Below are 11,171 nucleotides of genomic sequence, written 5' to 3'. Positions count from 1 at the left end.
AATTTGGTCTGTATATATCGTATGTATTTCCGTTACCTTACGGACCTTAGGGAATTACAAGCTGAATTAAACATGAACACACTCATAAGACATGTTACCAAATATCGAACTCCGGATTTTCTCGCCTAATAAAATACTCAAACGCCTACTACAGAAAGGCTAATCATTTCACGAAAACATAAAATTCCTGCATCCTCTATTCCACTTATTTTAACTGATATAATCTATAATTAACCGAGAGCGTGGGCCGTATGGGAACGGGAATTATTTTTCCAATCTTTTTATGGCCCAGAACGAGGCGCGCACGGCCCAAGCAAACGAGGACAATAATATATTTCTTATGAACAGCGTTTTAAGAATCATTATTTGGTGTGGTATGGCGTTGTTTCCGAGCGGGCCGTACTGGGATTAGTTTGCATCATTGTAATATTTCTATGCTTAAAACCCCCAAATAGACATGTTACTGTGTACTCCCTTGAAGCGCGCAGTATCTAAAAATAAATTAGGGAAAAAAGGGCATATAAAGTATATTGCCTATCAAAATTTACTGTGTAAAGGATAGAATAACTCAAACATGTTTAACGAATTGATTTTAACCTTTCTCTGATCTCCACATGTAGGACTTCTTCCACGTTTTTTGCCTCTCTCTTCAACTTCATGCGTCGGTTTTGGAACCAAGTCCTCACCTGTTTTTCAGACAAGTCGAGGGCCATCACGATCTCTATTCGCCGCACACGGCTGACGTAATGATCGTAGAGGAATTCCTTTTCTATTTCTAGTTGTTGCACGGTTGTGAATGCGCTTCGTGGTGCATGATTTGAAGTTGATGATGACGTTTTCAAAGGTGTGGGACCATGGCGACAGCCTGAGCGAGAAAACGAAAAGACATACTCAAGTATCAGGGGCGGCGTAGGGGTTTGGGGGGAGGGGGATCGGGGGGGTTCAGCCCTTACCAGTAATTCCACCATCATTTCTTTCCTTGATTGTTTTGCGCTCGCCAAGGAAACCCTGAACCTCGTTAACAAACTACTTTGAACAACCTCACTGAGATTTGACAAGAAGGCCCCCTGAATGGTCCCCTCCCAACTGCATTGCATATTTTACTGTAGTTCAATCCTGGCTGCGCTTGGGCTAAAATGAACCTGAGTCGGGCCATTGAATTATTTTTTTGTCAGGCTTAATATACTTAAACCCTGAGACGAACAAGTGAAAACGTTTTCTAGTTGTTGGCGCAGAATCAGTCCGCTATCAACCAAGTCATCAATGCTTAGCTATAACATTTTAAGAATATCTTTATGCTTGGAAGGACGGAAGAAGAAATCTACTAGTTCCTCGAATTTCAAAACTTAACGATCAACTTTTGTAAAAAAAAAAAAAAAAATAACAAAGAACTCACCGGTAACTGGCTTTTTTCTTTGGACAAACGCTGCAGTAAATATTTTAGACACGGACATGAACCGTAGAAATTGAATGGTCGGATAGCAAGCATAGATCCCAATCCATTCATTACTGTTATCCAATTTATACCTTTTCCGTTACCTTGTCCATGCATTTATGTTATTTGGTTTTATATTAATTCCTAGATTCTCCCCAGATATACAAAAGGCGTCTGTTTTTAATTATTCAGTACATATCTAATCTGATGATTATATCGCTGTACCAAATCCTATTTACTTGACAAACAAACCGTATACTAACAAGACAGATCAGAGTTCTAGCCGATATTTTGTGAGTTCAGCAGAAAAGGTGTATTCATCAGATATGATAGATATCCATACTTCCTAGCTATTTTTTTTCTTAAAATCCTTTAAGAAACGATGAAATAATATCCAGAGACGATAAAATAATGGCCAGTCTCAGGTAGGTTTAATAGATGCTAATTGGATAATGGCGATCATGTTTGCGCAAGGGGTTTACCGTTCAACACCTACCATATTAAACTGTATATAAAATGCGTTAGAAAACTGAACAGTATTTGTGTCCTGCGTTGGGCTGTACGCATTTTAGAACAGAGGAAGTGATTCGCAATCAAATATAAGGAGCGGATGAGAGATATTAACCACAGTGCCACAGAGCAAGGTATATAGTTCACAATACCTTGTTAGAATAGTGATATTTATGTTGGTTAGTGTAAAGTCAAAGACTCGAAATTGCAAGTTAAAAGTCCTTCATTTATCCCCTTTACGACTTCTACAGTAAACACAGTAATATCGTAAGTATTAGATAACAAGAACTACTTTGTATTACCTGGCCTCTGTGGTCTTGGAATGACCATCCAAGGGTAAACTCCACAGCCAGCGTCCTCATTTATCAGCTGATGATTCTTGACTAAGGGTACGTTGTTAGATGGACAAGTAACAAAGTCCCTGTGTGAATGGTACGATAGCACTCCTTCCCATCCTTGGTGTTCTATCGGAATTCTTACTCCCGCCGTCACCCTCGAAGTCGCTGTTCCCAGTAACCCATAGGACTTGTGCAGTCCGTGTAGTGTTAGACCGTTCCATCTTCTTACAATAATTCACGTTACCGGCAATATTCCAAGTTAAACTGTTGCGATTGTTGGTCAGGTTTGCTCAAACGTGCTTTTATCATTGACAAGTCTATATCAGTTAAATGACAGCTAGTTGTCAAAATGGGGAGGGACTTGCAAGGGCACGAAACGGAACTGTTCCGCGAAATATCTGTTCCGCAGCCCGTTTTTGGTTGGCTGGGAAAATGATATTAGACCCCTATGTTGCTGTGAAAAAAAACGTCCCAAATGGTTCTGCTGGTAAATGTTTAGAGTCGGACTAGTTGTGCTGGGAATATTTTTTTGGGCGCTGGGCAGGTTATACGGGCAATTATCCATGTGCTAAAATGCCTATCACTGCTGGCCAGGAAAATAATGCCTAACCACTGTTGGCTGAGAAATAAAAGGAATAGTCCCTCCTGGGAAAAAAAACTGATATTTTTTTCCCAGCAACTTTTAAAATGGATTTTCGGCATCAGAACATATTCAACGACGAAATTTGCCATTTTCACGTGTTTCAGGAAGGGGCCTCGTTGTATACCCTTGGACTGGATTTCACTGGAAGACTCTTTTTAACTGTAACCCAGGAAACCGCAGGAACCTAGGACATATCTTAGCTACATTATTTATTTATTTTTTTAGCAAAATCATCGCCTCAGGTCCCTCACATCTCTCCTTTATTCACATCCGTAAAAAGATATAAATTTAGGAGCTATTCACTGTTCGCAATAGCTCCCCATTCAAAGAGGGTCACGCGATATGAAGGAGGATAAGCTAAGTTTTGGACACAGGTTGGTAGATGCGGGGATCATTTCTAAAAATGACCTCAAAAGCGCGATCGAAAAATTGAAGCTTTCATACCGTTTGCAAATAACCTCAGTTTTACTTTGAGATTTACTGAAAGAAGCCTAGGAGGCATGAGAGCAATGTTTATTATGTTGCGCATCTTGAAAGAATAAAAGCAAAGAAAAACATAGCTGTTTCTAGGCCTAGCTATAAGTTGAACGGAATCTCAAAAAGTTCAACGAAAACGGATACTTGGGGACGGCTTCTTCTGGTCATCCGGCAATATTGAAATAATCATAGTTTCCGTACGGCCAAACCAAAGCCAGGGCTATGAGGAAAGGTTCCGTTTGTAAAGCAGTGCAGGCAAGTACCTATAGGTACTTGCAAGTACCAGGCGTTTGTATCTTATTTCTGCTCGGGTTTCCTGTGGCTGGTAATAGTTGTAGCGTCACAGGAATTCATCTCCCCAGTCCCCGGTTAATCTCGCCGAGCACAGGAAACCCGGTAAGAACGCCCAAATATAGGCTGAACACAGGAAACCCAGTAAGAACGCATGGTACTAGGCTGAGCACAGGAAACCCAGTAAGAACGCATGGTACTAGGCTAAACACAGGAAACCCGGTAAGAACGCCTGGTACTAGTCTGAACACAGGAAACCCGGTATAGAATGGTTGGGACAAGGCTGAACACAGGAAACCCGGTATAGAATGGTTGGGACAAGGCTGAACACAGGAAACCCGGTATAGAATGGTTGGGACAAGGCTGAACACAGGAAACCCGGTAAGAACGCCAGGAACTAAAGCAGGGTTGAAGCTGTACACTGATCACTGGACAAGAGGTGTATATTGGTATCACTGGACGAGAGGTGTATATTGGTATCACTGGACAAGAGGTATATATTGGTATCACTTGACGAGAGGTGTATATTGGTGTTTAGTTTAGCAAACACACACGAAGGAAAAGCATTGTCACATTGGCTCCTGTTGTCTGGTTGGACGGCGCCGAGATGACGACATTTCTCAATACAAGGGCAACACACCGCTAATTGTGACAAACAAACAAACGCCTAGCTAAAAACTTTTATTAGCACTTCTCGAAAGGTATTGTTTGGAAAAATAGCTCATAATTCGGATGTCATTAAAGCATACCAATAAAAATCCAACATGCCAATGGACAACTACAGTCATACAAATGGACAAATCCGAATATGTATGTAATTATTTTATTTTATCGCCTCGTACAAGTCAAGTAATAATGATAAAATTGACTGCTAAGATTTGTTGTTGAATTATACGAGATTGACCCGATGCTTCGTGTTTTCCTCTTGATTGAATAAAACACGTTGCAAGTAGATAAACAAAACGGCGTTTAAACGTATAACCATAGTATAATCTGCTCTAATGTTATGCCCTTCATCTTCCATACCCCACCCTTGACATTAATTTTCAACTATTTTCCGCACCTAATTCTCTCAATTAGTCATAAAAATACAAATCTTTACCAAATGGCATTATGGCTTTTTGCTATTATATCTAAGCTTTTTTGTATTTATTGTGGTTATTGTCGTCTATTACTTATACTGTGTTATCTTAAAAGGTATGCAGATAAGCATTGCATAAATTGTCTAACAAACAATTGCTGAGTGGTGTTTGAAACCACATAATAACTATAATTGTTAATTAGAAAAATGTTATAGCTGCGACATTGATCTATCTTCCTGAATCGACCTGCAAAAAGAAAAGAAAAAGAAAAGTTACTAAAGGCGAATAACCTTGAGCAAAAAACGTGAAAAGAATATGAGATTTATTGCAAATAAATGGATCGAAAATGGATCGTGTGGATCGAAAAGATGTTATCGACTTTATCACTTGAATAGACAAAAGTCTATAAGCCAAAATAGATCATAAATCTTTGACTTTTAATCCGTTTAGTGCTTTTCCAGTAAAAACACTGCAGAGTTATGGACTCTCAGTGGTGGCCTAGCTTCTATATGATTCCCCATCACTAAATACAATATTGTCAGTCAGATTGCAAATGATGATTGATCACTATAGCGCTCCGCTAGTCAGCATTCCATCATGGATGGTGCGAATGGGAGAAAACGGTCAAGAATTTTTTTTGTTTATTGTCTCTACTCCAACTTTCTTTCACACCGCGAATGTCCTGCCCCTTATTGGGAGGATGTGAAGCTGGAGTCTTTGGTCGCAGACATAGTTGCGCGACGAGTAGTCGTCATGTGTTGCACGGAGCGTGATAGAGTTACGGAGGATTATAACACGTCTACCCTCATCATCTAACAAATGACAACCATCAACAACGCTTAGCTATTTGACCTCATACTGTTAATATGGATAAAAATATCAATGATACGTCCTTAAGTATATGATCAGCGCAATTACGAAAACTCTCTTTATCTCTTATTTTTAATGCAGTCTCTATATTGCTTCGGTTCGGTGGAGTGCGCGTTTTGCAGGAAGAGATTTGCAAGCTCTGAGAATTCTTTTTTAGATGCACAGAGATTTTGGATGAGTGGGAAGGTAGTAAATACTGAAGCTCTGCTTCGTTCCCTCAACGTTCGTTATTTCCTTACACGTCTCTGTCGTAAATTCGAATTCATAAAGTTTTTGTTTCTACGCGCCTTCAAAACTCTTTTTATTGAATTCAACGCCAGGAGAGATCTATATAGAATTAGAATCTAAATAAAAATTATTGAATGTTTCTCTGTATATTAAGCAATAGCACTGCAACATTTTGCTACCAATTTACGTCATGACCGTTTTCTGTGCCTGGGGCCGAACGCCGCACACCGGCGCCAAGAAAAACCCGCTCGGGTGTCGGTGACTATGATAATTATCCAATCATGTAATTAATAGGAGCATCTGTTTAATAAGCATGCTAATTAGGGAGGGAATACACAGTGAGCCGGACTGGACGGTGCCTTATCACTTTAATATGCCCGAGCTCGCGGAGCGCGTAGGAGCTAACCGAATTCGCCAAGCCATGGATTGCTACTTCCCGGTAACTAACACTTTCAATCCGCCTGCGTTTTGCGCAATGCCGTCTATGATGTACACTTACGGAATGCGGTCATACTATCCGCCTGCCGCATTGTACCCACTAGCTAGCGCCTCCCTAACTGAGAGGTCAAACGGACCCATAATGAACTCTCAAGTACAGGCAGATCAGAACTCGGCAATAAATCAAGGCATGGAGCTAAGAAACACAGCAAGTAGCGGCAAGCTTCAGATGAGTGGCAAGGGCTGTGATAGCTATGTGAGGCTTCTCTCAAGGAATGAACCCGCTGAAAAAGAACTCGAGAGGTCTGACGACGAATGTGAAGGTAACAACTATATGACAAACTTCGATACTCTCTAAAAGCTCTCCACGCTAAGCTCTTGCAAACAAAAATGGTCTAAAAAATTCCAAAAGAAAAAGTTAAAATTTGGGCTATAGCAGGCCACTTAATGTTGTGGAATTTGCTGAGTTTGAGGTGAATCCCCCTTACTTTTCTGCAACTGCCACTATGAAGGTGCAAATAAACAATCGTTCGTTGACTTGTAAATTGTACATAAAAGATGTGCTTCCATAATTACTATACTTGGATGAGATGATTGGAACATTGTGTAAATTTTACTGTTTTTTCTACAGATTCTAAAAGTGAGGAGAGTGGCGACGCTCCGTGGCACTACAAGCAACCATTCAAACACAGGAAGCGAATGGCATACACCCGCATACAACTCCTAGAGCTGGAAAAAGAGTTCCATTTTACGAGATATTTGACAAAAGAGCGACGCACAGAGATGGCTAGAATGCTTGATCTAACAGAACGTCAAGTAAAAATCTGGTTTCAAAACCGTAGGATGAAATGGAAGAAGGACAATAAACCAGTTATTCCTACGAGTCGAGGAATGCGCAAGGGCTGCACGCGTTAGCTCACGTTCCAAATAATTCAACCTAATAAACAGGGGAGTATAAACAATTATCAACGTGAATGAATCAAACGCACGAGTGAGCTAGATCAAAAGAGACACATCTCTGTACAGACACAAGTTTTAGATGATCAAGAAACTGTCATTTTTTAAAGACATACTATTCTAAGTATTCTCGCTATAGTTTATCTGTATTCGAGCATGATTTCTTCTTTTGAAAAAGCCCCTTTCAATTTCAATGCATGGCATTGGGTTATTCTAAACACAGTCTATAAGACTACAGAAAAGAGTCGAGAAGGAAATAGCCGAGCCAAAGAGTCTAACAAGGGTGCCTGAAGGCTCTGTAAAGGATTAGGTGTTAGCGAGCAAGCCACTCTTCTACGCTTAAAGGCGACAAACTTCACTCCTTTTTTGTCACTTTCACAGCTTATTACAGCAGATTTTTAGCTAAAAATGCTTAGCCTGGCTAGGAAGACAAAAAAACAAGGAAACACGCAATAGACAGCTTGACTTAGACGCCTTCTATAGACAAACCACAAAGCAGATACAGTCGAGTGAACTATCTCAACTTCTTCAGCCACAAGGACTCCACTATAGAAATCACAGCATTCCAATTAATCGCTCTCTTTCTTTCTCTCTCCTTCTCTCTCTTTTTGAGAGCACCGGTCTGAATTGAACTCAAATTGTAATTTGTACATTTTGTATCTTTGTATATAGTTTTAGTTGGGGTAGGAAAGAAGGACAGAACTCCAAGCATGCATTTATCCCAGTATGTTTGTAGTCCAAACCGTTAAATCGCTCATGCGAACAAATTGACCGTGTATTATGCATGCAGTTATTTCTTTTTTCAAAATAAAACATTGCGCAAATGATCTTCTTTGTTTTATCCTTACTTTTATTTATAGATCGATGGTAAACCAATGTGCGAGATTACTATGTACACAGATTGCGCAAGAACCAATTCTTAGTTTGCACGATAGCCGTCCATGGCCTATTCGTTAGGACTTGCGTATGCATTATTCTAGCTTTATCTGTGAACGGGACAATGCTTTTGTACTGAAAACAAACAATTCTTCCATTTTACTAAACAGCTATTTACTATTGCCCTTCATTTAATCAATCTCTGCTTTTGTATAAGCTTTTCCATCCATCTTCATGAAGGAAGAAGTGATCCATGGCTGGCGCTATTTGTGAGAAGGGGAATGGCATTCGTTTTTTTTTCACCTCGTTCAGTTCATCACAGAGTAGAATATGTATACAAGTGAACATAAAAGTAAAATATATTTCCTTCTTTATTTCAACTCGGAAATGTGGCATTACATAGGGATAGTTGAAGAGGCTTTTGAGAAAGGAATCTAGATCTAGTATTGAAAAGTATTATTGGAGTATTTCTATCCGCCTGCGTCATATTATAAACCTCGTTTGCATGGATGCCCCAAGTGTTCGTAAAAAAATATCGAGAAAGATAAAGAGTGATAGTCAATGTGTGCATAGGAAGGTTGATATAACTTAAGTCCAAACGAGCACATTATAGCCAGTGTTGTGTACCTTTACAGAGGGACACAACAATACTCAGCAACATTTCAAGCAAGCAAACTAGCCCTCGAAATTTTTCCTTATGTCTTGCGAGCTAAACGCACTTCACGTATCTCAAACTTTCGCTTGCAGCTCGCACTACTTTATACTTTTAAGATATCTTAAATGAGCTCTGCAAACTCAAAAGCTTGATTCAGAATGTTCACATGTGCTTTGGGCCTACCCGTAATGCTGAAACAAATGTTTTACATTCCGATGCACTCCGGCTACTCATTTATCCTTCATTTTGTCGAAGCATTCTTACTCTTACTTCCCTACACCACATAACTAATCATGTTATATGCCAGACATAGGCCTTTTTTGAACCTGAATTGCCTTGTTAAACAAGACGCCTAAGGTGACAAATTGCTAATTGTTAAAGAGGCGAAAATTCTCGCGCTTCTTGGTTGCTCGCTTGTACAAGATGTACAGAACAACTAGCGCGTCAAAATAAGAATATACCTATACCTAGCCGCTTATCCTACAACCAGACTTGCATTACCTTACTTTTTGAAATGGTGTAAACAACAAACGGCTCTGTAGTCGAGAGATCGGGCAAGGCAGCTAATGCGCCATCTTGAATTCCTCGTCCAAAAAAGTCATTTCTGTCGCTTAGTTTCTACACAAACCTTCGGTTCGCCTTTTCTGCCCTGGGATTGCTATTACACAGTACTGTAGAACGCTTCGCACAGGGCCGATTGTTATTTTATTTAAAGCTTTGTATTCTGTTAAACGCTGTACCGAGAACTTACTATCTATAACATCGCTTCTTATTATTCTCTTTATTCTTTAACGAGTTTTCTTATTCTAGAAGAAAAATGAAGAATGTATTCTACAGAACCTAAACGTTTATTAGAAGTAAACTCAGACATCTTAAAAAGACCATGAGAGTAGAAACTGGTCATATTTGTAAAGTTGGAAAATTAAATTCGTGCCTTACGTTCCTAAGTACATTTTCTTCGACTCTCTAAACTTATCAAAAGACAATTGGCGTTCAAGTTTTCTGTCAAAACAAGATATGCAAAATGCATTAGCCAAGCGGTAATTGTAGATTGTGTAATTTTAATTCATCATGTTTTCTTATCCGAGAAATTCGGGAGGGTACTCGAGGCCATGCCGATCGCCCAATTAAAGTTCTAACTTAGTTAACACTCACTCGAAAAGTCCATATCCGCCGCTCTGACTCAAATCCATCCATCAAAATAAAACGAACGCCGTAGCCAGGAAAAGGGAATAGGAAAGATAATACAAAAACAGGGGCAGAAAGCAAAACTCACCTATTTTGGAAATCCAACTTATTTTTCATGCAGTTTTCCGTGAACCCAATAAACTAGTGACGATTTCATGCTCGCAACCCATTTCTCCATTTTTCATGATAATATCCAAACTGCCACACTCGCTTTACAAAGCCTCGAACTATTAAACGCGCGTCGTGTGTGAGGTTTAGGCTAGAATGCTGCTTCTTTTAAACAAACCCTAGCTTAACCCCCAAACAAGGGCAAATATCCTGATAGCCAAAATCATATTTTACGTCGCCAACTGTCAACGTCAAAACGCGAAGACAAATATTTCAAAATTCAGAGAAGACCGTGGCTTAGTGACAGCATGGAGAGGAGCCGATAGGGTTTCACATGAGGGTTGGATTCAACCGGTTCCCTGCCAGGGTTATCAATCCTGCCAAGGGGAATCATATTTACTTTCTATAACCATGCAAAAATATAAGAATGTAATTATTTCTTTAAAGCTACTCACATAGTCATTTATCAAACGTCATTAAAACACCAAGAAAATTCATAAATAATTACAGTTTGGGGGAGCTAAGGCTCTTATCATATCATTTGAGATACAATCGTCATAAAGCGTAAGTTTACTGACCTACGTTTCGCAAGAGCTTACAAAAAATCACCATGTATTGTCAACGAAATATTTATATCTGTATTAGTGTTTGTTTGTTAAGGCAGACTGCGAGGGCTGATTACAAGAAATTATAAATCATGGTTTAGACAGGACGCGCGCGGAATTACTTTGCGCATGCGCACTACGATCCTCTGTCTTGTCCTTTACTGGTCTTTTGTATTAGCGAAAGACGATGACGACTTTTGACAAACGAGTTATTAAGCTAAAGATAGTACGCCTCCCTATCTGAAAGTATATAGTTATTCCTTGAGGGATCTGTCCGCGACTTGCAAGCGAGGCATCATTAAATGACAAACGATTTCTCTTTTTCTGTCGCCTTTTATTTGATTTATGATTTTAAAGTAGAGAATCTCGATAACGCGCTATAGAGATGTGTCACGCAATACGGAACAGGCGAGTTGTTTGCCTGTTTGCTAGTGCACAAAAATAAATATACAACCACCCCTCCTTTTATC

General features: G+C 39.6%; 2 protein-coding genes and 1 long non-coding RNA gene across 3 annotated transcripts; 1 reads left to right on the top strand and 2 right to left on the bottom strand.

Annotated features, from left to right (window-relative positions):
* Positions 1-97: 97 nt before the first annotated feature.
* On the bottom strand, positions 98-2,515 carry LOC5521840 (homeobox protein abdominal-A homolog; the record flags this gene model as incomplete). Its single annotated transcript, XM_032367075.2, has 2 exons — positions 98-865; positions 2,248-2,515. Coding segments are annotated over 2 exons (555 nt in total), but the record flags the coding sequence as incomplete, so codon positions are not given.
* Positions 2,516-4,360: 1,845 nt separating this feature from the next.
* LOC116604537 lies at positions 4,361-10,347 on the bottom strand. The gene is made up of 2 exons (XR_004291102.2): positions 10,077-10,347; positions 4,361-5,022 (listed from the first exon to the last, which is right to left on the bottom strand). It is a non-coding gene; the product is annotated as an uncharacterized LOC116604537 (long non-coding RNA).
* On the top strand, positions 6,147-8,096 carry LOC5521839 (homeobox protein Hox-B7-A). Its single transcript, XM_001641575.3, has 2 exons — positions 6,147-6,635; positions 6,944-8,096. Exons 1-2 carry the CDS (start codon positions 6,188-6,190, stop codon positions 7,225-7,227), a joined length of 732 nt encoding a protein of 243 aa, XP_001641625.2. The 5' UTR covers positions 6,147-6,187; the 3' UTR covers positions 7,228-8,096.
* Positions 10,348-11,171: the final 824 nt, after the last annotated feature.

The sequence above is a fragment of the Nematostella vectensis genome, chromosome 2 (assembly GCF_932526225.1).
Source record: "Nematostella vectensis chromosome 2, jaNemVect1.1, whole genome shotgun sequence".
Lineage (NCBI taxonomy): Eukaryota > Metazoa > Cnidaria > Anthozoa > Actiniaria > Edwardsiidae > Nematostella > Nematostella vectensis.
Note: the sequence above shows the minus strand (reverse complement) of the source record. Positions and strands in the feature narration are given on the sequence as shown.